Raw genomic sequence first — 25691 nt, 5'->3', positions numbered from 1 at the left:
AATTAATTATTAGGGCTGTGAAATTTAGGTGGTCAATTATTTTTTCTGAGCTTCCAAAATCATGTAAAACCGTCTAAAGCGTCTGAAAACAGTCTAAAACCGTCTAAATTGACTCAAAATATTTAGATAAGTGCATGACTTTGCTTCGCTATTAGAAATTTTGGCCACAGTATTAAAAATTAAGGAACATTTTCATGCAAAGAGAATAAAAATTATGCTTTCTTTGTCGCTGTTTTTCAGTGGCTTGGGTGGGTATCAATTCAGACGTCCCTCCAAACATCCCCCTAACCACCATTCAACAGTATTCCCAACTTTAACTGGAAATTTTTAACTATTGCATTTTAAAATATTACCTGCTCTAGTGAATTTTTTATTATATAATTTCCCGAAAAAACGTCTTACTTTCACAACCCTATTAATTATTAATTTGCTTCATTAAAATTAAAGAGTTACCTGAGTTCCTGATTTTGCTGTTTAAAAACAAAAATTCTGATAACGATTTAGCTATTTTACAATCTAAAAAGATTTATACCGAATTTGGAGTGCTTAAAATATTCTAGTTTGGGTGTCTTTTAAAAGCACAGCAGATTTTGTAGATAACTGAACACTCGATGTTGTCCTATCAGTGTTTGTATTTTAGAAGAATATGTTGTGATACAAAAAACTACTAAAATCATAGATTTGTGACAGTTTAACGGGAAAAGGCCAAGGCAGATATTTTAATACAGTGTCAGGAACTTGTGCTGGCCTCCTTGCAAACGTTATGAACCCCTGAATGCCCCCTCCATCAATCAAAATCATCAATAAAAAGTGAATGTTGGTTTCAGCATGTTGTTTACCAATTTAATATCCTTCCATTGACTCAAAATTCTAGTGCGACAGTAAGTAACCAATTCCATCTCGATTTAGAGCTTTAGATTGACGAGCTTTGTTGGTTGCATTACATTTTACATACTGATTCTTGTAGAAATGCTGCTTTTTACCATTTGAATACGTGTGTTAACATTGTCCGCTTTAATTCCCAACTCGCAAATTATGTGCTGGATGTGGTAACGAGTTTTCTGTGTTCACAGTTTGCTGCTGATTTATTCCAAATGCTCCCCTCTTGAAACGAACCCAAAACAGACAGATACAAACAAACGCTCATTGAGATGAGACCGACTCTGCATGTGTGCCGTATACCAGAGCATTCGACGCACCACAGAAAACAAACAGCAACTTAACTCTATCCGCCATTTTCAAATATACACACTCTACATTATTGTCATTGCAACACTTACTCAGGAGTGTGTTGCGGCATGAACAAACTAAATATATAACAGATTAACGAGAGACTCTCACACACCAGACACACACACGTACACATGGCTGCAATTTATTCGATTTATATTCGTATAAACTAACGAGTTTGTTATGATTGGCATCAGATTTGAGACTGCTTCTTTATTTTTCACCGTATTCCGATTGGTGCATATTTTATTACCATCATTGGACGCTTTTTCATGTTGTAATTTTGATAGTTGCGAGAGTAATTTTAACTTTGGACCGTTTGAGACTTTTAGAGGCCATGCGTGAGGAGGCTTGGTTGAATTGCTAATCTTTACTAACGAAAGACGCACTTGTGCATGCGATGCGGGCTATGCAAATGTGTCACATTTGTAGAGCCCGCAAATTAGCTCGAGAGCCATTGAAATGATCACCGCAATTGGCGCACCGCAATTCATTACCCATTCGTGAAACTCCACTTTCCACGGCACCTCTTTCTCTTTTTGCACTAAGAAAAAATATCGAAGCACTCGCTAAATTAGTTAGAAAACAGCAAAATATTTTCCGGCGTTTCCAAAAGAAGTGAGATGTAAAAAAATTTGCAGTCGCAAACACACAGCAACAATCTTTTCTTCTTAGTTTTCGCGGCACGCGTGGCGAGAGGCGAAATTTCTAATCCGCGTATTGTGTTCCGCAGGGTCAGCTAATGAGGTGGGCGGCTTTGCGGCGCCGGTCGGCGGCACGATTCGGCGCCACTCGAGCGGCACCATCCACCGCGGTGGCGTCACCGAGAAGACGCGGCGCGTGAGCTTCGACATGGACCCGGTGACGCTGTCGGCGCCGCGCGAGGTGTCGCTGGACAGCACGCCGGCGGGCGGCGCCGCGCTGGACGAGAACTCGGTGCGGTGCCGGTACAGCAAGTGCGGCAAGGTGGCCAGCCTGGCGGAGGCGCGACGCACCTTCAAGACGTGCCACAACTGCAACGCGCAGGTGTACTGCTCGCGCGAGTGCCGCCGCGCGCACTGGGAGAAGGGCCACCGCAAGACGTGTCTGCACGGCCGCATCGGCGCCCTCTGCCGGCGGGTGGCCAACGCCTGCAAGGAGCACCAGCCGTCGCTCGAGCTGCTGTCCAAGCTGGCGCGCCGCGGCTACCTGTCGCACGGCCGCGGCTGCGTCAAGGTCTTCTTCTCCAGCCCCGAGCTGGCCGAGCGGTTCGCGGCGGCCGTGGCCGCCGGCTCGGCCGCCGCCGAGCCGCTGCTGCCCGGCGAGCCGTGCTTCGTGCGCTGGTCCGACCTGCTGCCCACCGAGATGGGCAACGAGCAATACAAGGAGCTGCTGCGCCTCTGCAAGGGCTACAATCCGGACACACGCTTCGTCGTCTACGTGGCCACCTGCGTGGTCAGCGAGGTGCCCAGCTCGGGCGCGGTCAAGTGGGAGCGTCAGGTGATCACCAGGTGCGCCAAGGTGCGGCTGCACCGCAGCCACACGGCGCACGCGCAGCTGCAGCAACAACAGCAACAACAGCAGCAGCAGCACTCGTCGCCGCCGGTGCAGCAGGAGGCCATCACCAGGGACCTGGACAACCCGGAGACCCTGATCCTGACGCCAATGTCGCTGACGCAGCAGGAGGCCGGGCGGCGGCGCGAGACGGTCGCGGCCAACATCCAGCGGCAGCTGAAGCAGCGCGGCGTGTCGCTGCGCAAGCAGTTCCCCGACGTCTACCGCAAGCTGGGCGCCTACGTCGAGTCGAGCGAGCCGTTCACGCCGACCACCATCTACCCGCGCGACGCGGCCAGCGGACGCACGTTCATGTGCATCATCATGCCGGTGGCCGACCCGGCCCGCCTGCAGGACGTGCCCACCGACTCGAGCCGCGTGCGGACGATCGACGTCGGCGCCGAGCCCGACGGCGGCGCCGCCGAGTGAACCCAACCGACTGCTGCGTCTTTTGCATTTGCCCCCCGTGAGACCACCCCCTGCCAAGACGCTTGTATTGACTCTATATTGGCCGTTGTTCCACTCCACACTCTCTACTCTAGCAGGTGCTGATGATTAATCCTACGAGATGAAAATGGTCCGATTTTGAGAGACGAGATCGATGATTAGCTTCAATATTGCCTGTCGACCCTGTTTCTCCTCGCTCTCTCGTGCTTACTATTGTACCGTTGTTTTTATTATATTGCAGTGCGAGGCGCGCGTTTTAAATGCTGTTTACATACTGATAATTTTAGGTGCAATTGTTGTTATACACACACACACGGCTGTTTGATTGATGTTCAGAGAGATTATTTGCGCGCAATAAGTGTACTTTCTATTTACGAATGCAACGCCAGAACTTTCTGATTTTCGCGTACAATAGTCATAATTGCAAATAAAACCTCCTCGTCATTCTTAATCCCAAAAAATAGCTGCTCAAAACACGACTCTTGATCCAGACACGCTGGGTTTCCACAATTTCGTTCGTGATAAAATCGCCATTGATAATTTTTCAACTCTCACGACGATAAAGTACATTCTCAGCTTTGAACCACTCTCTCTCTCTCCCTCTATTATAGACAAATTTCTTCTCAAAATATTTGCCCTCGTACGCGCTCTGTACCAGAGAAGCTGTTTGTTCCTGCTGGTACGTCATTTCGAGATGCGAAATAATGATGTAAACACGAAGCCCAAAGTTGTTGCGAACCAAACATTAAAAATAAAAATTACATACACTACATACTGACGAGATTATTGTGTCGTGTACAGAGAGCATAAAAGTAAACGATGTATAAGGAGACGTAAACGCAGACATTTGTGCATGAGTTTCGAGTGAGTAAAATGTGTTTTTATCGAAGAGGGTGCGCAGAGAATTCGGTTGATACAAAAGAGAGGTTAAAGAGATAATTATATTATAATTATAATGTTTGTTAATTTCATAAATTTACGATATATATTATTGAAATAAAATGAACCTCATCCTTTACACAATGTGACTCTCATTATTGAAAATTATCATTCTTGAGCAAAAAGTAGGTTATATCTAGAACAAAATTTACGTTTGAAAGCTCAAATCAGGAATTCATAAGGCATTAAAATGAAGCTAATACTGCGTGTAGTATTTTTGTATTATCATCCAGTTGCCGTGAATTTCTTGAACATCACAGTAAAATTGATATGTTAATATATTAGGCTCATTAAAATCTATTTTGATTCAAAGTTAAGCATCTCATAACGGTTTAACAAACTGAACAAATATTATCCTTATCATTAAAAACGCTCATGCGGCTATACTTATCTTTGGCTGAATGACTTGCTTAACACTAGCTAATTCTTTCATCAGACATCTAGAGGCGATGATACGATAGAGAATCGTATTTCACATTAGTTCTTGAAAGATGGCGAGGTCAACGAGCGGCAGCTTGGTGTTGCTAGCGCTGGTGGTGCTGTGCTTTTCGTGCGCCGCCGCCAAGCCTCCTCCGAATGTGCCAGGAGTCAAGATTTTGGCCTTCTTTGGGTTTTCCTCGCAGAGCCACAATAACTTCTACAATGCTCTGACCACGGAACTGGCCGAAAGGGGCCACGACCTCACCGTGGTCACTTCGTATCCGATGAAGAATCCTCCGTCAAAGAATTACAAACAGATCGATGCCAAGGTGGCACGAGATCTTTTCAGCAAATTCAACACCGTGCAGGCGAGCACCGAATCCGTCGTGGAGAGGCTGGGAAAGTGGCGCGAATCGGCAGAATTTTTTATGTTGTGCACAAAAATTATTAATATGACTGAGGTGAGTGAACATTTTAAATCTCATTTTATTGGTAACACACCGCAATGTTCAAGGTGAAAGATTTGATGAAAGAAAAGTTCGACTTGGTCCTCGTGCCAATGTTCCTGAACGAGTGTGGCTACCCGTTCGCGTGGCTGAATAAAGCGCCTTTGATTCTGCTCGCTCCGACTGGAGTGGCTTCGCTTTACGAGCTGGGCAACGGGAACCCCGAGCCGACTTCGTACGTGCCAAATCTCTTTCTGCCATTTACAGACCACATGACCTTCGCCGAGCGACTGATTAACACTCTCGTCACTCACATCGTCAATTTCATCAGGTGCAAAAATCAATTGCAATCAAAGCACAATCATTATTATTTTTGTATGTTTAAGATTTTATTTCCATTTCCCTGCGGTGGACGCAGCGACGAAAGAAATTTTCGGACCGGACACGCCGACAGTAGCGGAATTGCAGAAATCCGCTAGCCTCCAAATTATCAACGGCCATTTCAGTCTTAACTATCCTCGTCCATTCATACCCGCAATAATTGAAGCTGGAGGCATGCAGATTAAGAAAAATGCCAGTCCCTTGCCAAAAGTAAATATAAGCGAAATTATTTTCCCCCTTTTTAATCCAAATAATACGGAATTGTAGGATCTCCAGGAGTTTTTGGATGGAGCCAAGGATGGCGCTATTTTCTTTTCAATGGGCTCTATTCTCAAAGCAAAAGACATGCCTCCAGAAATTGTCGAAGCATTCACATCTGCATTTGCTGAGTTGCCGCAAAGGGTCATCTGGAAATGGGAGCCAGAGGTTTTGCCAGGAAAGCCGGACAATGTGAAAACCGGGGCCTGGCTGCCGCAGCAGTCTATTTTAGGTTGGCTGAACTCGCGTTAATCATCAACAAAAATGATAAAATCGTATGAATTTCAAGCTCACCCTAATTTGAAGCTCTTCATTACCCACGGTGGCTTGCTAAGCACGCAGGAGGCGTCGTACAATGGAATCCCACTCGTTGGAATCCCCATGATGGGAGATCAACTGCTCAATGTACTCAGGTCTGAGAATATGGGATACGCGCTGCAGCTTTCATACACAAACATTTCCAAAGAATCGATCCTCAGCACCGTTAAAAGGGTTTTGAATGAGCCAAAGTGAGTATCTCACAGTCGGAAATAAAATATTGTATAATATTTTGGAATAAAAATAGGTTCCTGGCAAAAGCTAAGGAGTTGCAGACTCGAGTTCACGATCAGCCGCAGACGCCGTTGGAAAGAGCTGTTTTCTGGACCGAATACGTTCTGAGGCACAACGGTGCACCCCATTTGAGATCCGCAGCCGTCGATCTCGAGTGGTACCAACTGCATCTGCTAGATGTGTATGCGTTCCTCATCGCGTTCGCGTCCATTCCTCTGATACTTACTTGCTGCATCATCAAGAAATTGTGTTGTTCAAAGAAGGACAGAAACTCTAATCCACAGAATAAAACAGAAGTATCCAAGAAGAAAAAGAAAAACTAAATCAAGATATTTTGAAGTGAATAAAAAAATTTCATTCTTAATTGTTTTCATTTTATAGTTTTTAATAAAAGAATAATCACACAGCTCAGCTTTTTATCAGTCTAAATAAAAACCGTTTTTGGCCTACCAGAAGCAGCAAAAGAGCTTAACTTCCTATGACAAAGAAGAAGGCAAATCTTCAGTTCTTGTTTATTTTTGTAGTTGGAGTTAAAATCCATATCAGTTGCTATCGCACAAACTATTTTTATCAATTCCCGAATGTGAGAATGGAGGCAGATGATGGTTGAACGCTGGAAACAAAATTAATTACTATTTTGATAATTAACAATGGGAGAGAGGTGATTTTTATGTAGTTAAAATGGTATTTGACGCAGTAAATTTCGTGAGAAATCAACCTACTTATTTATTTTATTAAAAAGGATTGCTTGTTGTATTTCTAAGAAATATGATTTGGTTTCAAAAAATAAATAATTTTGATTCAGTACTTTCAAAGTGAATTTTTAGGCAGGCAAAATAAAAAATATTTCATATAACAAAACGTGAAAATTTTAACGCAGGACGCAGGATGTCCGTTGCTTGCCACCCACTATGACACTGTTCACTTGCAGTGCTTTCTTCGATCCATTTACCGCCGATATCAAAAAGGTAAGGCCCAGTTGACCTCCGCCGCACCGGAAATTCCTCTTCCGCGAAAGTTTCTCTCGTGAATCCACTGCTGTCATTCATAAAGCTCGCGGTTGGGTGATTGTTTGCCTCTCCTTGCTACCAGATTGCTATTATCGTCGTCTCGGAGGGTGAATAGTGCCGTTTCTCGTCTAATTGATCTCATGGTTTGCTGGAAATATCTGCAGGTATAGATCACAATTTCATCTGTTTTTTTCGATCCTCCTCATCCATTAATATTTTTGACTGTACTTTATTTGCTAATTTTTCAAACAGTAATTAATTTTGCAGCTTCAATTTTGGAAAAAAAAGTGGATGCAAAATTAGCATATATGCTTTTCAAATGGTGAGGACTGTCTCCTGACTCGAATTTCACAACAAAGAGTTTATTCCCGAAAATGTTTCCTCCGCTTTAGTACGGATCTCGACGAGAGGAATCGAAATCTGACAAGAAAATGTGGTCATACGCTGTAAATTTTAAAGAAAAGTTGAATTTTTACCTGTATAGCAAGCTCCTTTTTTGATTATTACATTTATTTATCGATGAACTGCAACAATTCAAATGATTTTTAATTGTTGCCCTTTATCAATCCACTTTAATGTGATCAATTAGAAAAAAAAATTTGATTTGAATGTAAAAATAATTAGGTCATTAAATTTGAAAATCAATGAGCGCGAGAATCGACTCAACTAGGTAAAAAGCTGCCGCGCATTCTTCCTCATAAAAGGGAATATCGTGCGCGTTATGATATGTTTATTTGCTGATAAGCTTGTGAGCAAGCAGCCGTCGCTATCAGGAGAGTCACTCGTCGTCCCTGTTTAGTGCATTTTCACGGTTCGCTTGTGCGTGTCTCTAGGCGTTCGTTCCATCGGCCGCGGCTCGACCCGAGAATAGTTTTCATTCCACGCGGCCTTCCGCAATAATGTGACTGTTTCTGTGGCGCGATCCTTTTTCGAAATGGACCAGCAACGATTCGGATCAGAGGGGGCCTCTCCGCTGCAAAAGTGGCACCTGCAAGATCTGCGGAGGAGCAGCGGAAGGTACAGAACGTCGGTGACATCACCAACCGGGGACGGTGTGTGCTTTCGGGACGCCCAGCGCAACAGCAGCCCCGTTTCGAAAGAAACCCCGCCTTGGTCCATATTGAGCGGATTTTTTATCATACAGGTGTGTACTTATTATTTTGCTTGTTTTGACTGGTGTACGACAAACATAGTTGTGAGAGACATGTAGCAAATATTTGAATTTATTATGTATTGACACTCATTTTCTTATCTAAATTAAACTGGTTTTACACCGGTCTGATATAATTATCATGTCTTTATTTTAATTTACATTTAACAGGAAGTGTTTATTCCAAAATCCATTCTTTATCTTTATCATTATGTTTTCTTTCAAACAGTTTTTCGTCTCGGGCGTGTTGGTTTCACACGGCGTCTACCTGAACCATTTGTTGTTTCAAGAAAATTATTGGAATCCTTTCTCGGTCGTCTGGCCGCCAACAATTTTCCTTTTCACGTGGTGCATGACACGTGAGTACATACATACACCTTTATTATAGCAGTGAAACAATTTTAAATATTCCATTTCGTGAGCAGGGCCGATATTCCGCTTCCTCGGTATGCGGAGGCAAGGGTCGTACTGCAAAATACTGGCAGCTTGCGGCACTCTAGTCCTGGCGATCGGCCTGGCCGCCAGTTGCCTCGTGCGAAGCACAGAACTCAGAATCGTAACTTTTGGGCTGATAGGAGGTTAATTTTGCTTATCGCTGGCTGGCATTATACGTTTAATTTTTAATTTTGTATATCGCAGGATTAGGGTGCAGTATGGCCATGACTCAGAGCGAAGCGCAGGCGACTTTGCATTTCCGCCCATCGGTTAGTCTGTGCCTCGCCGGTGTTTCTCAATCTCTGAGCCACTTCGCCGCACCTCTGATAATGATGGTACTAGTCTCAAAATACGGTTCGTTCGGAGCGCTCCTCGTGCAGGCCAGCATTACTCTCAACGGCGTCGTCGGCGCTCTCCTCCTCTGCAAAAAGAAAAATGGCACCATACAAATATCAACGCCGTAAGTTGTAAATTTTGGGAGGTTGAATAAAAATCTGATTCAAATTTTTCATTTTTACTGTGAAAGGATTAATCAATATTTTCTCAAACAGTCAAGCCAATTTGATTCAAAAATTAATTTTTTAACAGAGCTCCTGAAGTTGCCGATGACGAGGAGCTTGTCGTTTACAGTCGCGTGCCATCCAGTCCAAGGCCAAACAGAAACAATGACTCGTTCAGGAGCTGGAAGAACCCTGCCTCGGACCCCCTGGACAATGCCGAAGCTGGAGAACTCGTGACGGATGATTTTAGTTTTGACGGCTTTGGCGGGGAAGAGTCTGGGGCGGACGTCTCGGATGACGGAAGACCAAGGAATCACATGGGCGTGGAAATTCTCCCTCAAATCCTCGAAGAGGATGAAGACGAGGAGGAAAGAGGAGAGAATGTCATCTTTGACTTGTCCAAAAGACGAATGTCAAGTGTAAAGATAGCCAAAGAAGTAATCGTAAATAAAATTTTTAAACTTGTGTCGTATACAGATTCGAACAAACAGGGACAGTTGGCTGCCAATGCCGCCTCTCGAGCATTATTCGTCCAACCAACAAGATTCTACCGTGGAGGGCGATTCACCACTACCCCTTCTAACGCCCTCATCGTTGACTGGGGAAAGAGCCGCAGCATTTACGTTTAATCAACAAAGGACAAAATGTTGCAATTGTGGAGACGCACTTCGCAAATTTTCGACAAAGATGTTGCACGTACGTGTATTTTGAGATTTTTACAACTATTTAATTTATTCAATTTATAGTGTTTAAAGGACATCTGCAAATCCCGACTGTTGCCCACGGTCCTAATAAACCTGGCGCAGAAACTAACTCATCTTGGATTTCTGGCCGCGCTTCCGACAGTCGCGAACCAAATGGTGACCTATCGCAGACAAGAGGGAGCGTTTTCCATGGCCCTCGCCGGGTTTGGCTGGGCGTGTATGGTCGTCTGCACGCCTTGTTTCCTCATGTCTTACGCGAAAAGGCAAAAAGGCGTCATTTTCTCAGCAATCTATCTCCTCTCAAGTGTAGGATTTGCGCGTAAGAAATACATTTTTCTTATAATTCATCGAATCCACCAATAGATGGCGCCAGTGGTTTCTTTCGATTTTTAATGAACTTTGCGCTGTGATTTAAGACTCAATCCTGCTGTGCATTCTGTTTTCTCGATTATACGGCGATTGGCTGAACCAATTTTGTTTTCAGCACTTCAAAAGAAAACATATTAAGTGAAGATTGCTCAGTGGCAGGATTGAATCTGAAATCGCAGTGGAAATTGTCTTAAAATCTAAAGTATACTCTGGCGCCATCTATTAGCGGCTTCAAAAACAACAAGTAAATTCATGAATAACATTTTCGCAGTGCTCTCCGATTCAAGATCTCACGACCGCCTCACGTTAGGCAGCGTGTTAGTGGGAATGACGCATGGCGCGCTGATAAACATGACGCCGTCGATTCTCTGCTCGCTGTGGGGCAGCGCTTCAATCAAAAACTCAGTGCAAAACGCCGTTGACGTGCTAACTGCTCTTCTGATAATACCCTTTGTCGCGTTGACCAACTGTGAGTCACAGAGTCTATTTTTAAGGCCCTTAGTAAATTTACTTATCTATACAAATATTGCTTCCAGTGTACGTGGACGGCGTTGAAGACTTCAAAAACGTGTTTTTGGGCCTCTCTTATCTGCAAATAACAATGGGCGCTGGAGCCCTGTTGTGGACAATCTTGCGGAAAGTTTTTCACCAATACCAGTCGTGGGAAGTGCAAAGACAAAGTTTGATTATGTGATATTAACGCTCTCAAATAAATGTAAGGGATTGAATTAAGGAAAATACCGACATTTTAAGAATCTTCAATATTTGATGAAAATATTTATTGTTTTCTACCATCCAGTGTGCAGGAGTAATTGCAAGATTTTTTTTTTTGTTGGATGGAGGTTGAGATAACATAACATTTGGACTTCCATGTGGAATTGTAGACCGAGGAAAGTTTTTGGCAGTGGTTTTCCTCTCACAATCAGTTCTTTAGTCCTAAGTACTCAAATTCAATTCAATCTCCAAGACTAAACAAAAAACTCAGAGATATTTCGACAGTTTGATAGAGACAACATGTTAAGGATAGAGTAAAGTTGAATATGAGCAAAGAGAATTCACAAAATTTGATTTACTGCAAATAATACTTTCATGACGAGTCATTAAATTATCTCGTCGATCATTGAAACAGTCATTAAAGTTATCACTTTTATTAAAGAAGATAGATAGAGATCAGGACAAAGCGGACAGAGTTGCAATTTTTTCCTAATTTTGAGCATATCAAATTATTATGAATGAAGATGAAACCGGTGTGTTGAAAAGAAATTGCAACCACCAGAGGAGATCAATTTAAATATATTTTGCAGTCCATATTTTTTATTTTTTGAACGGGCGTAAGTAGGGCTGTGAAATTAATTTAGACAATCGATTTTTTCCCTGAGCTTCCAATCGTTGCGGGACGAATCATGCAATCTTAAGCCACTTGAACCATACCTAAAATCGTTTAAATTGACTTAAAATCTGAAGTAAATGCGTGATTTTGCTTCGCTAGCAGAAATCAGCTACGTCCACTGACAAGATCCTGATCTCTACTATCCTTAAACTTTCACAGCAGGCTCGGCGCCCTCCACGTATGGTGGGTGCGTGCCGTGTTTATCAATACAGTGTTGTTTGAGGTTTCGTTTTGTCCTGAAGTCTGCGCTGCAGAAGTTGCACTGGTAGGGCAGGATGCCGTGCTTGCCGATCCTGTGAGTCCTTAGTTGGCTTGCCTGCACAAACTTCCAGTCGCACAGGTCACACGCGTATGGTTTCTCACCGGTGTGGGTGCGCGTGTGCCGCGCCAGGCAGTCGGGCGTGTCAAAGCGTTTATTGCACATGACACAAGGGTAGGGCCGCTCGTGAGCCTGGTGCACCTGCGAACGGTGCCGCGACAGGTTGCCGTGCGTGCTCAGCTGCTTTCCACACAAGTGGCACTGGAAACGGATTTCTAGGTGCGAGTGCTTGATATGACTCGTCAGGAAACTCTGAAATTAGGAAATTCAAAATTTAGACTAAGGGATATTTTTATAATCAAGCGGAGAAGTTCACATCTGAGTTGTTATTTGTCATCAGACTGACGTAAAATGTGTCTTTGACAAAGTTTCTGAGCACACCAATCGATTCTTCATGAGGGTCGAATTAGGTAAAAAGGGTATTTTTCCGATCAAAAAGTCCAGCACGACTTGCGAACTTTTTTCCCGCCAAATCAATATAAATGCGAGAAGTGCGCATGCGTCAGAGGTGGCTGGATCTGACAAAGAAGTCATTCGTACGGGTGATCTCTCTGCAAGGGCTCAAACCAGCTCTCACGCATACGCACTTCTCGCTCATTGGATGGTCTCACAATGATTTTAAGCTCAGAAAAATAGTCGATCGTAAAAATTTCACAACCCTACGTTTTAGCCTTTTAAAATTATTGACCCAAAGAACTAAGTCACAATTATTTCTCATCAGGTCGAAGAGCCTTAAAACAACATTCTTCACAAATTGCAGTCATTGATGTCCCCAACTCATTTGATTAATTTTGACTGGATTTGAAATTACTTGTTACCTTGAGACAAAATTTCCTGCCGCAAAAATCACACTGGAATTGCGGTGGTCTGTGCCTCTGGAGGTGGTCGGTGAAAGATCTAACCTGCATGTACGTCCGGCCGCACTCGTGGCACATGTACGGCGGTTGCCCTCGGCGCCACTTTCTCGACCTGGAATGCACACCACATTCCAATCAGTCTGATGAAATGCGTTTTGATTGACTTTACCTTATTTTATTTTAAGGTGGCATAAAATAATCTGACTTTTAATATGGGTTGTGTATGAAAAATCAGGTTTATCCTAATGTAGGAAGATGCCCGGCTTTAATTGTGTGCGTTACTTTACACTCAGTCAAAATTCTCTTGATTCAACATTAATGGCTTGAGAATGTCTCTGAAGGAACTTCTGTTCTCATTGTGGATTATTCAGAAAAATAGAAATGCATTCATTTGAACGTATAAAACTGAATTAGGAATATATATATTATTGCTGCCTATCTAATAAAATTAATTTTGTTATCTCCTCGGAATTGTTTAAGTCAGACTTTGGCATAATTCTCGAAGTGAGACGGAATTAACAGACATCCGGGTCGCTGCTCTTGGTGATGTGGACGCTGAGCTTGTGCGTGCTGAGGCCGTTCTTGTTCGAGAAGCCGACGTCGCAGACGTCGCAGCGGTGGGGCAGCCACTTGTGCACGCCCATCTTGTGCCTGCGCACGGTGGACGGGTCGGCGAAGCGCACGTCGCACAGGTCGCACTTGAACGGCTTCTCACCGGTGTGCGTGTGCATGTGGCGGTCGCGGTGGAAGCGGTGCTGGAAGCGGCGCCCGCAGACGGCGCACAAGTGCGGCGCCGGCGCCGCCATGCCCAAGTGGATTCGGTTGACGTGCCGGTCGAGCAGGCGCGGGCAGAAGAACTGGCGGGCGCAGTGCTGGCAGTAGAGCGGCGCCAGGCCGAAGTGGTGCCGACGGATCATGTGTTCGCGCAGGTTCTGCTTCTCGAAGAAGCGCGAGCCGCAGATGTCGCACGAGAAGCTGCACAGCTCCGGGAAGTGGCGCACCCAGTGCGAACGCAGTTTGTACGTGTCGCGGCACACCTTGCCGCACATCTCGCAGCACAGGCGCCGCGGGTCGCGCTTCGGACGCTCCTTCTTGCTGCTGCGAACAGAAAAGAATCGCCGGAGCGCTGCGTTAGTCTCGGTCCGCGCTTGCTACCCATCCCCTCGGGCTATTTTCTCAAAATCCACGCGAGGAAAGTCGTTGCGTTTCCAGAGAAATTACTAGATTTTTCCGTCACAATAATTGAGACAGTCAGATGTTCCTTTTCTAATCGAATTTGAAATTTTATTAACTGAAATGATGTATACACATAATATACATTTGTTAAGGAAAATTGTGTCCTGGTTTATAGAATTTAAAAGCTATGCAACCGGCACAACGAGAATGTGGAGCGGGAAGCCTAATAATGAAATTTGCAGGCGTTTATACCCTTAACTGGAACTGAAGATTAAAATGAAGATAAATTATGATATAAATTCCTGTTAATGTGCCAAAATATATTTTTGGAGTGATAATTGTGACAGGTTACGGAACACCCATGTGTTACAGCATAAAATATCTGGTTGTTATTTGATTGAATTTTGAGTTTTCAGTCAGTAAAACGATGCTTAAGTGTTATTAATTTTTTTCTTTTAATTTCAACCGCCTCATAAAAGACAGCTACACATTTTATACAAACATTAACGCAATTCTGCATTGTAATATATATTTATTAAAATTCACAGTCTCAGCGATCCATAGAAGAGCGTATTCAAGAAAGGTTTTTCTGTTCCTGTCCTGTCCTGTTCCGTCATATTCCTGTTTTTCCTATTTTTTCAAATTCTTCTACTATCAGGGTTCACCAATTTTGCAATGCTAAAAATGCAGCATTGTTTTTAGGCAAAAATATAAAAAGCCTTTTTCCAAAGTTTTCTGCAACAAAACTATAAATTTAGCATTAAAAACAATATAACTTTTTGTGGAACATAATCCAAATCTTCAAGGAAGACAAAATTATACAGATGCATCAATTGAGAGCCACTTGAAAGTGAGCCCTGTAGCATCCATTTAAAATATTCATATTTCGAAAAAAATGCATCAAATGCGGAAAAAATCAACAGTTTTTTTACGATGCAGTGTTTTTTTTCGGAAAAATGCGTGTTTTTGCAGGCCATGACTACCATAGGGCTTTTGTTAACTTGTGAGAACTTTTTAGGCTAAACATTTAAGCACACGAAAGAAAGTAAACGTCGTTAAAATTGAAATTTTATTATGTCATCAAATAGTTTTTCAAATGTAAAATGATTTTAATTGTTTTGAAACAAAATTTCCGTCTAGTCCTGTTCACGAAAACTATTTTCCTGTTCTGCCGTAGTTTCAGGAACAAGCAGGACTTCTTGTTTCCTGTCTTGGAATACGCTCTAGTCCATATAGTAACAATCAGGAATCATATGTAGATGGCATGGGCCACGACGCAGTGCTCGGCGAGCAGTTTTTTTGCCTTGAAGCCCTCGGCACAGTGCTGGCAGGGGAAGGGCATCACTTTGTGGATGCTGATCTTGTGCTGGCGCAGGTTGAACACGTTGGCGAACTTCCACTCGCACAGCTCGCACGCGTACGGGCGCTCGCCCGTGTGGGTGCGCGTGTGCCGGTCGTAATGGTCCTTTTTGTGGAAGCTCTTCTTGCACACGATGCACTCGAAGGCCGTCTTGACCGAGCCGAGGTGCACGACGTTGATGTGCGCCTGCAGCGTCGAGTGCAGCTTGAACGCCTTGGCGCAGTACTCGCACTGGTAGTCGCGCAGCCCGAGGTGCGAGTTCATGTGCTTGCGCAGCGTGTCCTTGAAGTGGAAGGCGCGCTTGCACAGCTCGCAGTTGTAGCGGCGCGCGAAGTGGATCTCGCGGTGGCTGGCCAGCGACTTGCTGCTCTTGAGGTGCTTGCCGCACAGCTCGCACATGTAGGTCCGCTCGTGCCACCCGTCGCGCGCCAGTTCCAGCTTGGAGCGCCGCCCCGGCCGCCGCTTCGGCTCCAGCAGCAGCTGCTCGGCCTCCGCCTCCGCTTCCGCTTCCGCCTCCGCTTCGGCCTGCAGAACGCAGTCGGGCGGCGAAAAGTGCTTGCGGCCGCGCCTCCGCGGCACCGCCGCCGCCGCCACCTCCTCGTCCTCCGCCCTCACCTTCCGCACCCGGAGGCTCTCGATGACCTCCGCGATGCGTGGGCGGCCGCGCCGACGGCGTCCCGGCCCGATATCGGACAGCCGCAGACGCATCTTCAGCTTCGGGGGCTCGTAGTCGGCGTCTTTCGAGTCGTCGGCGTCCGCGTCCCAGTCAGGCTCCTCCCATCTGGCAACAAAGGAAACGCGTCATATCAGGCTGCGCTGTTCGTCAACCACACTGAAAGCTGCCCGTCGCAACAAGCTCTTCAATTGCAGCATTTTTGTTTAATTGCGATGCCAAGCACAAATCCTCTAGGTTTATAAAAAATTAAGATAAATAATCTTGAGATTCTACGGTTTCAATATTTTTCTGTACTTTTCCACTAACAATTTTGTGGCCTAAATAAATGTTATTTCCTAGCGACAGTTTAGTTGTATTTATTTAGTGTAGTGGCACGTAAGAATGACGCTCTCCAAAGGTCCAGGGTACGCAAAAGTCTGCATTTTCCTGGAAAACTGTTTTTTTCTGTAATTTTGCGCATTATTCGGAAACTCAAGCATTTTTGTAGAAAATTTTTCTAACTCTAGAAATCGTTTTTAGCGCGAAATGTGACCTGTTTGGGGTTCAATTCGGAAAAATGCGGAAACCCCCGAAACTGGTGGGGTTTTCCAACTGCATTTTTGCGCCAAAAACCAGTGGTGCATTTTTGCGCCTTGCAAAATTGGTGAACCCTGCTAAAGTCACATTGTAATTATCTTGACTTACGTGGAAAAAATAATTAAATGAAATGAAACTGCCATTAAGGGCACAAAACCCCATGGATTAAATTTTTTGTATTCATGTTTTCTGGGATTTTAAAATGTAGATGATTTTCAGCCTTCAGCAAAATATCTAGTTTTACTGCTACGCCATTTTGTAATTAATTTGGCCCTAGGAGTGGCAACGGTCAACCAATGAAATTTTTATTTATTTTTAGGTCCATAGCGTGCTTGTCAATGCTTTTTGGACTCAGATATTCACGTGCTCAAATAAATTTCACAATTTTTTACATTTTACGGTGAGAAAAAAGTTCAAAATATAGGAAAAAAATAGAAAAAAGTTCGTTTGGGATAGCAGTTGTTGCATATTGAAATTTCCTCCGTTTTACTTCTTAGTGTCCTTTATTTCAAGAACAATATTATTTGGGAGTTTGTTACAATCAGGGGATGGATTTAGTTATCAAATCCTTCGATAAAAAAATGAAATCCACGAATTGGACTCCGTTCTTTCTAACCTTAACATAGTCTCGTCTCTTTTGGCTCCCTCCTCCCTCCAGAAAGTCTTTTGCTAGTACATATCTCAGTCAGTCGCGATATTTTAGCCCGGAGACGCACTCAAAGGACGGCTGATAATTTTCTTTTCAGCTAGCTTAGTTACAATTAATTACGACTAGATGAACAATTTTCAGTTTGGCTGCGAGTCTGTGTCGTCGCCCTTGTCGGCGGCGGTGAGGTGCGCGTGCACCCTGTGCCGCTGCATCTCGTTTTTGAGCTTGAACGACTGGTCGCACTTGTCACACTTGTAGGGCAGCACCTTGTGCACGAGCCACTGGTGCGTCCTGAGGGTGTAGCGCTGCGCGAAGGTGGTGCCGCAGAGGGTGCACTCGTGCGGGCGCAGCCCCTGGTGGAGGGCGATGTGCCTGCGCAGGCTGGTGCCGGTGGCGAACGTCTTGCCGCAGTAGGTGCACAGGTGGCTGGGCTTGGTGTCGCTGTGCATGCGCAGCCGGTGGTCGTGCAGCAGCGCCTTGTGCGCGAACGACCGGCCGCACTGCTCGCAGGTCACGTTCTTCTCGCCCGAGTGCGTCAGCAGGTGGTTCTTGAGCACGGCGCGGCTGTAGGTGCTCCAGCCGCACAGGTGGCACTTCTCGGTGCGCGCCTCCGCGAAGTGGATCTTGCGGTGCTGCGTGAGGTAGTTGCGGAAGGCGAAGCACTTGCCGCAGATCTCGCAGGTGAACGCGTCCTCGGGAGGGTCGTGCAGCCGCTCGTGCTGCTTGAGCGCGTAGTCCGAGATGTAGGCGTTGCCGCAGGTGGCGCACACGAACGGCCGCTCGCCGGTGTGCTTGCGCTCGTGGTACTCGAGCTTGTCGGTGCTGCTGAACGCCAGCAGGCAGAAGCGGCAGCGGCGCGGCTCCGCCTTGTCCGGGTGCGACACCTTGATGTGCTGCCGCAGGCTGCGCAGCCGCTTGAACGCCTTCGGACACTCGCTGCACGGGTGGCTGTACACGAGCACCTGCAGGTGCGCCCGCCAGTGGCGCCGCATGTGGCCCCTGCACCACAGCCGCTTGCCGCACTGCTCGCACTTGAGCTTGCTGAACTCGCGGTGCTCGCACAGCATGTGCCGCGCCAAACAGCCCGCGTTGGCGTGCTTCGCTCGGCAGACGTCGCACCGCACCGCCTTCTCGTCGCGCTTCCGTTTCTCCCTGAAATCACGTCAGCGCCTCAGTGCCTTGTCCAAACGGGCCTTTGCATTTTTACTCTTCATTACACCCATGCATTTTTTATGGATACAATTGAATTAAGTTTAACAGTGTCTGAGCATGGCGCTTTTTGGTTTTCGAAAGATATTAAATTTCCAAATTAATTAAATTTAATTAGAATTAATCTAATGTAAGTTGTTAATTATTAAATTTCAATTTTCGGACCTAATTTGTCTTTCAAAGCAAAATAAATAGTGTAATCCATTGATTTACATTAAATTCGATTTCTGTTTCGGTTCCTCAAGCGTGGGTCTAAACATAGAAAGAGCCTTTTTATCGCTTTAAGAGCGTATTCTTTATTTAAAAATAAGTAGTTAAGGTGTTCTTGTGATGCACATTTCAAGCTGTTACAGTTTTAATCCAAGCTAAAGGGAAAGAATTGAGAAAATACGGTATTATATGAAGTTTTTAATTTGTCACCATGAAAAGGACATAAATTTAAAGAACAAAAATGCAATGTATATTTTTAATAAGTATTCATTTTTATTAGTGAAGGAAAAATCAACAAATCCCATTTGTCAATTTCATGTCAAAATAAAAAAAACGATTCAAAATGTCTACATTTTTCAATTTCGCTTTTTCACAAAAGTATTTGCAGGCTCAGGGTATAAACGAACTGAAACCATCTGCCGCAGAACTGGCAAATGTGCTCGAGCTTCTTGGGCTTAAGCACCTCAAGCTCTTTGGAAAAATAAACAGCTCGGAATACACCAAGGAAGCTGCATTTATAAGTCCGACAATTTTGGATTTCGAAATAGATTAAAGGCCGTCTTTGACGAAGTTTCTGAGCCCACCAATCGATTCTTGAGGGTCGAAATAGGTAAAGTAGATATTTTCTAACCAAAAGTGCAGCGCGATGTGCGAGCTTTTTTTCCCGCCAAAACAATATGAATGCGAGAATTGCGCATGCGTCAGAGCTGGTTTGAGCACTTGCAGAGAGACCGCCTGTACGAATGACTTCTTTGTCAGATCCAGCCAGCTCTGACGCATGCGCACTTCTCGCAATCATAATGTTTTGGCGGTAAAAAAAGGTCGCACGTCGCGCTGGACCTTTTGGTCGGAAAAAATGTCCACTCTACCTAATTCGACCCTCAAGAATCGATTGGTGTGCTCAGAAACTTCGTCAAAGACGGTCTTTAAGATGAAAAATAGCTTCATTTGATTTAACTAGATTCTTAAACTGGTTAATCTACCACTTGGATTTTTAATTTTATTTCAAATGATCTTAAATGTTTGGATTTTAAAATAAAAGACCCTAAGATTTTTTAAATTTCCTCTTCCGCTTGACTCCTTCACGTAGGTGCTTTTCAATGTGATTCCTCATGTGGAAGGAGGAAACGTAGCTCTTGTTGCAAAAGTCGCAGATGTACGTCTTATTGCGAATTACTCTACGTTTCCGTTTTAAAATCTCATTATGCGTTTTAACCCTGTGATACTTCAGGCTTATCTCGTGGAGGAAACTCCTGTCGCAGTCTTTGCAGGGGATGGGTTTTTTGTCAGGGAAGGCGATTTGTTTGTTGCGATGAACTGTGATCGTGTGATGTTTCAGCTCGAAATTCAGCTGGAACTGCTCGTCGCACTCGCAACACTTGTACGGCAGATTATTGTGCTTCAGCCACTGGTGTTGGATCAGGGTGGATTTCTGCGAGAATTTATCTCCACAAATATCGCAAGCGAAGTCCCTGGCGCCCGTGTGGGTCGCCATGTGTCGCTGTAGGTTGAACGCATGGGCAAAGGCCTTTCCGCAGATGTTGCATTTGCTCGACGGTGGATTGTGTTTGTGCATCTTGTGCAAAGTGAGACTGGTTTGTTGACCGAAACTTTTTCCGCACTCGTCGCAAGTCTTCGTCTTCTCCCCCGTGTGCGTGGCAATGTGCCTTTTCAGCAGAGTTTTGCAGTAGGTTTTCCAGCCGCAGATCTCGCAATTTTCCGTGCGGGCCTCCTTGAAGTGAATTTTTCTGTGACGCAGCAGTTGCGAGTTCTTGGCAAATCCCTTGCCGCACACCTCACAGATGAACGAATTGACGCGTTCCCTGTGGATCACCTGGTGCTCCTTCAGCGTGTAAAAGGAGATGTACCCTTTTCCGCAGGTGGGACAGATAAAAGGTCTCTCGCCGGTGTGGCTGCGCAGGTGGATTTCCAGCGCGGCTTTGCTTTGGAATTTGCGGCTGCACATAGTGCACGGTATCTGGTTGAGCAGCTGGTGCTCCCTGCGCAGGTGGCCGTGCAGGTAGCCGCGAAAGGAAAATCCAGCATGGCAAATGTGGCACTTAAAGAGAACCTTCAGGTGATCCTGCATGTGCTTTTCAAAGGTGTTCTTCCGTTTGAACCATTCGCAGCAAAAGTGGCACTGGAAGGTTGGCACTTCCAGCTGCGTGTCACAGGCAAGATACTTCCACCTGAAAACACGGGACGTTGTTCAGATCTTCCTTGTGCTTTAATGCAAGAATTCTTTGTGAGAGACACGTACTTGATAAAAAAGACTTCAATTTTTAACTCTCTTTAATTAAATTTAGTTTATTTCTCCAAAACAAGTCAATATTTCTATAAAATCCAAGCAAAAATCCTCTAATCCTGCAAAATGAATTTTTTTTCATTGAAGGTCACACTTGAGGATTCATAATTTGTTTGAAAATACCGATTTGCTGGCAGGTGAAGACAAAAAAGTGAGTTTTTGCCACGAATTAGGGCAGCCGAAACTGGTACCGTGGAATGTTAGAAATTTCCTTCTATAAAGTAATTTTGGACTCCGCAGTGATTAATTTTTTAGATTCTTTTAATAAAAGTTCCGAACTCAATTAACCGTTATCAAGGCACTTTTCCAAGTCAGTACAGAAGGAGTAAGTCTGAAAAATAAATTTTGCAACTGCATCATAACTCGTGATATTTTTTAAGCTTCCTTTGAAGTATATCGAATTCTTTCACTTTTCCGTATTTCTATAAAGCAGGAATTTTTTGGTAGAAATACGTCTTATTAAGAAATGCTCTACGATTAATTTCATGATCTCATTATTGTGCGCTTTGACCTTGTGATACTTTAGGCGTATCTCGTGGAACAATTTAAATCAGGTACATGTCATTTTGCTCCTTGTGCTTGACTTTGATGAGACTGCTGTGTTTAGGCAAGTGGTGGAAGTTATCTTAACAGATTTCTCAACGTTTAAAACCTCACGATTTTCAGTCATACAATACAAAAATTCAAATTTTCGATGACAGCAATAAATTTTCACTTTAAACATTGATCAGTCTGAAAAATTTCAATTTTTGTTGAAATACATTTTTCAAATAGATGTTTTATTGAGAGAAATACATACAACAAATTTAATTTTTATCTCATATGGTTTTTAGATTTTTTCAACATTTTGCCTGCATGCGCAGGTGCTTGTCAATGTGCTTCATCAAGTGGAATTTGGACATGCAGCTCTGATTGCACATGTCGCAAATGTACTGCTTATCTCGGGTGCGATTAACCTTGGCCCCCATGTTGTGCGCCTTGAGCATGTGAAACTTGAGGCTCCTTTCGTGGAGGAAACTCCTGTCACATTCCTGGCAGGGGACAGGTACCCTGTCAGGGATTGCATTGACCTGTCTCTTGAGATGCACGGTGATCTTGTGCTGCTTCAGCTCGACATTCAGATGAAACTGCTCGTCGCACTCGCCACATTTGTACGGCAGAACCTTGTGCTTACCCCACTGGTGTCCGATCAGTTCGGATTTTTGCGTGCTTAATTTGTGGCAAATGTCACATTCATATTCCCTAAAGCCTGTGTGGGTCGCCATGTGCCTCCGCAGGTTGAAGGCTTGCCCGAAGGTCTTTCCACAGACGGTGCACTGGCTTGACGGGGGTAGGTGTTTCTGTTTAATGTGCATATAAAGAGAAGAAGTACGAACGAAGCTTTGTCCGCATTCTTTGCAGCTCACCGTCTTCTCCCTGGTGTGCGTCAGCATGTGATTTTTCAGTCCGGTTTTGCTGTAGGTACTGAAGTCGCAGACTTCGCACTTCTCCGTGCGAGACTCCGGAAAGTGGATGTCCCTGTGATTCATCAGGTTATGATATTGGTGAAAAAGCTTCCCGCACACTTCGCACGTAAACGACTTGACGCGCTCCTCATGCGTCTTCATGTGACTTGTCAGCAGCTTTTTTGTTTTGAAAGATTTGGCGCAGGTGGTGCAGAGAAAGGGTTTATCACCGGTGTGGTCGCGCATGTGGACCTCCAGCTTTGTCTTGGTGCTGAACTTGCGATCGCAATCGGTGCATGGATGCTCCTGTTCCACGTTGTTGAATGGCCTTTCTTTGTGCTCCTTGACCATGTGGGCGCGCACCAAGGAGAAAGATGGAAGGCGGAACAGGCAATGCGCGCATTGGTAGAAGACTTTCAATCGTTTTTTCGCGTCCGTTTGCAGGACGGTCCTCACATTATTATTGGTGCTGATACGTTGCATGTCCAAGTCATTTCGGGCGCCCTGTTCCTCGCACCTGAAAACACAGGTGTGGAAATGCTTAGTTTGCCTATTGAATATTTTTGTAAATCACTTTATGGTTGGCTTGAGAGCGAGGAAAAATATGTTTGAACTTTTTATTTAAGGCTGTTACTAAATTTAATTTTTTCAGGCTTTACGATACTTAATTTTTAATTTATTAAGGCCTCACCTCACGTAATCACAAATTTAGGTATAAGTTAATTTGCATTAGACTGATATTTGAAAAGTTATTTGTTCACAAACAGTGATTTTTTTTCTTTTAAAAGTTTAATTGCTATGATTAGAGAGCTATATAATCGTAAATTCACCATTTGGTTTTAAGTGCAATTAACCCTGAAAATTGAATTTAGTTTTTTAATGAATCGTCATCAGATTTATTTCATTAAAACTGACTTCTGCTGCATATCCAATAATCTTCCAATTGTAGGTAATTATAATCTAATTTTCATGAATTAATTGCAACTCTACAATTATAGACGTAGACTTCATCTATGAATATCCCTAAATTCATCAGTAACTAGGGCAAAAATTTGAAATTTAACTCTTACACCGGTTTTTTATTTGTTATGGCAGAATGCACAACATTTTAAAATTTGATCAAATTCTTCTTCCTCTCCACTTGCAGGTGCTTTTTAATGTGATTCCTCAGGTGATAGGGAGCCGAATAGACTTTGTTGCAGAAGTCACAAATGAGCTTGCGAGACTTCTGAGTTTTTCGACCGCCTTTGACCTTGTTGTGCGCCTTGAGCATGTGAAACTTGAGGCTCCTCTCGTGGAGGAAACTCCTGTCGCATTCTTCGCAGTGGACAGGCACCCTGTCAGGGATTGCATTGATCTGTCTCTTAAGATGTACGGTGATCCTGTGCTGCTTCAGCTCGAGATTCAGATGAAACTGCTCATTGCACTCGCCACATCTGTTTGGCAGATTGTTGTGCTTTTTCCACTGGTGTTCACTCAAGGTGCTTTTCTGCGCGAACAAATTGTGGCAAATGTCACATTCGTATTCCTTCTTGCCTGTGTGGATTGCCATGTGTATCCGCAGGTTGAAGGCTTGACCGAAAGCCTTACCGCAAATGTTGCACTTGTATGAAAAGGGTGTGTGTTTCTGCTTGTGAGCGTGCAGACCGGAAGCATGGACGAAACTTTTTCCGCACTCGTGGCAGGTCACCGTCTTCTCCCTGGTGTGCGTCCGCATGTGATTTTTCAGTTTCGATTTGCAGTAGGTACTGAAGTCACAGATATCGCACTTCTCCGTGCGGGACTCAGGAAAGTGGATGTTCCTGTGAGCCTTCAGGCGACTAATCATGGGAAAAAGCTTCCCGCACACCTCGCACGTGAACGAATTGACGCGCTCCTCGTGCGTCTTCATGTGGTTTTTCAGCAATTCTTTGGTTTTGAAAGATTTGCCACAGGTGGGGCAGAGGAAGGGTCTCACACCAGTGTGGTCGCGCATGTGTTCCTCCAGCTTTGTCTTAGAGCTAAATTTGCGCTCGCAAACGGTGCATGGATGCTCCTGTTTGTCTTTGTTTAATGGTCTTTCATCGTGCTCCTTGAGCATGTGGGCGCGCACTAAGTCGAAAGATGGATCGCGAAACTGGCAATGCGAGCACTGGTAGATGACCTTCGATGGTTTTTTCTCGTCCGTGTTCAGTTCACTCCTAAAATCGAAGATCCTGATAAATTTCTTTTCCAAGTAATTTCGGACGCCCTGTTCCTTGCACCTGAAAGCACAGGTGACGAAATGCTTAGTTTTCCTATACATTAATGTATTTAATGTTATTGTAAAGCACTTTTTGGTTGGCATAAGAGCGAAGAAAAATATGTTTGAACTTTTTATTTAATCAATATTGGTTTAAAAAGCTTTACGATACTTAATTTTTAATTTAATAAGGGCACACCAATTAAGGTTTAAGTGTACGTTTTAGTTAATTTGCCATTGACTGAAATTTGAAAAGATATTTGTTCCCAAACGGGGATTCTTTCTTTTTATATTAAAAATAATTTGTACAGCCAGTGCGCGCCGATTTTTAAATTATGATTCTCCGCGTACGCACAGGGAATAATGTAATAGGTGTCACGTCTAGTGCGCTGTTCTTTTAATGATCCGATCTTTACGATCTCGATTTTGTACTAATGTAAAAAAGATCAATTATTTTTTCATGGCCTTCTACCATCAAGCGAATCTTGGGTCATTTTCAAACTGTTAGAATTGCCTCTGTAATCGGCTGTGGCTGCTAGTGCATTACGGGTGCAGTGGCAACTAAACCACCTTCAGGTGTCTTGCGGGGCAGTGTGGTACCCGCAACACCGACGGTCGACGTACAGCACCTTCCTGGACTTTGCTAAGTAAGCTCTTTTGTGACATAAAACATTTTTCAAAGTTTGCAGCGTATACCAACTGACATGAAAGCGACGAGACGTCATTATCGACTGAAGTAAAATCGCTAAGAATCCAATTTAATTTACACCTTTAATGTTTCAATGGCCCTTTATTATTGTGATTAAAAAGCTTCTCTAAAATTCACCACTTCGTTTTTTGTGCTATATACCCTGCAAATTTCATTTAGTTTTTTCCTGACTCGTAATCAGATTTCATTTTAGTAATTTCATATTATTCCAATTG

General features: G+C 44.2%; 6 protein-coding genes across 9 annotated transcripts in view; 3 read left to right on the top strand and 3 right to left on the bottom strand.

Annotated features, from left to right (window-relative positions):
- Window positions 1-4233, top strand: part of LOC135944001 (uncharacterized) — a 46620-nt gene extending 42387 nt beyond the window's left edge. The window contains exon 7 of the mRNA XM_065490674.1: window positions 1964-4233. Coding sequence (XP_065346746.1) covers window positions 1964-3192 — 1229 coding nt within the window. The 3' untranslated portion in view covers window positions 3193-4233. The remainder of the gene's footprint in view (window positions 1-1963) is intronic.
- Window positions 4234-4524: 291 nt separating this feature from the next.
- LOC135944002 (UDP-glycosyltransferase UGT5-like) lies at window positions 4525-6612 on the top strand. Its single transcript, XM_065490675.1, has 6 exons — window positions 4525-5030; window positions 5084-5346; window positions 5402-5606; window positions 5664-5886; window positions 5944-6163; window positions 6220-6612. Exons 1-6 carry the CDS (start codon window positions 4641-4643, stop codon window positions 6527-6529), a joined length of 1611 nt encoding a protein of 536 aa, XP_065346747.1. The 5' UTR covers window positions 4525-4640; the 3' UTR covers window positions 6530-6612.
- Window positions 6613-7861: 1249 nt separating this feature from the next.
- Window positions 7862-11112, top strand: LOC135943573 (uncharacterized). The gene is made up of 9 exons (XM_065490198.1): window positions 7862-8360; window positions 8596-8725; window positions 8792-8944; window positions 9006-9261; window positions 9390-9720; window positions 9779-9997; window positions 10048-10324; window positions 10646-10843; window positions 10911-11112. Exons 1-9 carry the CDS (start codon window positions 8151-8153, stop codon window positions 11066-11068), a joined length of 1932 nt encoding a protein of 643 aa, XP_065346270.1. The 5' UTR covers window positions 7862-8150; the 3' UTR covers window positions 11069-11112.
- Window positions 11113-11909: 797 nt separating this feature from the next.
- Window positions 11910-14733, bottom strand: LOC135942309 (zinc finger protein 235-like). The gene is made up of 3 exons (XM_065488349.1): window positions 14663-14733; window positions 13465-14038; window positions 11910-12335 (listed from the first exon to the last, which is right to left on the bottom strand). The coding sequence occupies exons 1-3, from the start codon at window positions 14731-14733 to the stop codon at window positions 11910-11912; spliced, it is 1071 nt and encodes a 356-aa protein (XP_065344421.1).
- Window positions 14734-14765: 32 nt separating this feature from the next.
- Window positions 14766-25691, bottom strand: part of LOC135943568 (zinc finger protein OZF-like) — a 69152-nt gene continuing 58226 nt past the window's right edge. The window contains exon 4 of one of the 4 annotated variants that reach the window (XM_065490194.1): window positions 14766-16257. In XM_065490194.1, coding sequence (XP_065346266.1) covers window positions 15366-16257 — 892 coding nt within the window. In that variant the 3' untranslated portion in view covers window positions 14766-15365. Of the gene's footprint in view, window positions 16258-17499; window positions 18530-19826; window positions 20986-21925; window positions 23064-25691 lie in introns of those variants that run through there. The other 3 variants (XM_065490184.1, XM_065490179.1, XM_065490180.1) reach the window with 3 other exon arrangements.
- Window positions 23071-24872, bottom strand: LOC135942160 (zinc finger protein 665-like). The gene is made up of 2 exons (XM_065488142.1): window positions 24859-24872; window positions 23071-24789 (listed from the first exon to the last, which is right to left on the bottom strand). Exons 1-2 carry the CDS (start codon window positions 24870-24872, stop codon window positions 23655-23657), a joined length of 1149 nt encoding a protein of 382 aa, XP_065344214.1. The 3' UTR covers window positions 23071-23654.

The sequence above is a fragment of the Cloeon dipterum genome, chromosome 4, assembly GCF_949628265.1.
Source record: "Cloeon dipterum chromosome 4, ieCloDipt1.1, whole genome shotgun sequence".
NCBI lineage: Eukaryota > Metazoa > Arthropoda > Insecta > Ephemeroptera > Baetidae > Cloeon > Cloeon dipterum.
The sequence above is the reverse complement of the archived record's forward strand: the minus strand, read 5'-3'. Positions and strand labels throughout refer to the sequence as shown.

Coding starts and splice junctions, on each gene's coding strand:
- LOC135944002 (XM_065490675.1), top strand. CDS start 4,641: ATGGCGAGGTCAACGAGCGGCAGCTTGGTGTTGCTAGCGCTGGTGGTG. Junction 5,347..5,401: donor CACATCGTCAATTTCATCAG/GTGCAAAAATCA, acceptor TGTATGTTTAAG/ATTTTATTTCCATTTCCCTG. Junction 5,607..5,663: donor ATGCCAGTCCCTTGCCAAAA/GTAAATATAAGC, acceptor ACGGAATTGTAG/GATCTCCAGGAGTTTTTGGA.
- LOC135943573 (XM_065490198.1), top strand. CDS start 8,151: ATGGACCAGCAACGATTCGGATCAGAGGGGGCCTCTCCGCTGCAAAAG. Junction 8,945..9,005: donor AACTTTTGGGCTGATAGGAG/GTTAATTTTGCT, acceptor TGTATATCGCAG/GATTAGGGTGCAGTATGGCC. Junction 10,325..10,645: donor CTCAAGTGTAGGATTTGCGC/GTAAGAAATACA, acceptor ACATTTTCGCAG/TGCTCTCCGATTCAAGATCT.
- LOC135942309 (XM_065488349.1), bottom strand. CDS start 14,733: ATGACGGAACAGGACAGGACAGGAACAGAAAAACCTTTCTTGAATACG. Junction 14,039..14,662: donor TTCTATGGATCGCTGAGACT/GTGAATTTTAAT, acceptor TTCTGTTCGCAG/CAGCAAGAAGGAGCGTCCGA. Junction 12,336..13,464: donor CCAAGAGCAGCGACCCGGAT/GTCTGTTAATTC, acceptor TCCTAATTTCAG/AGTTTCCTGACGAGTCATAT.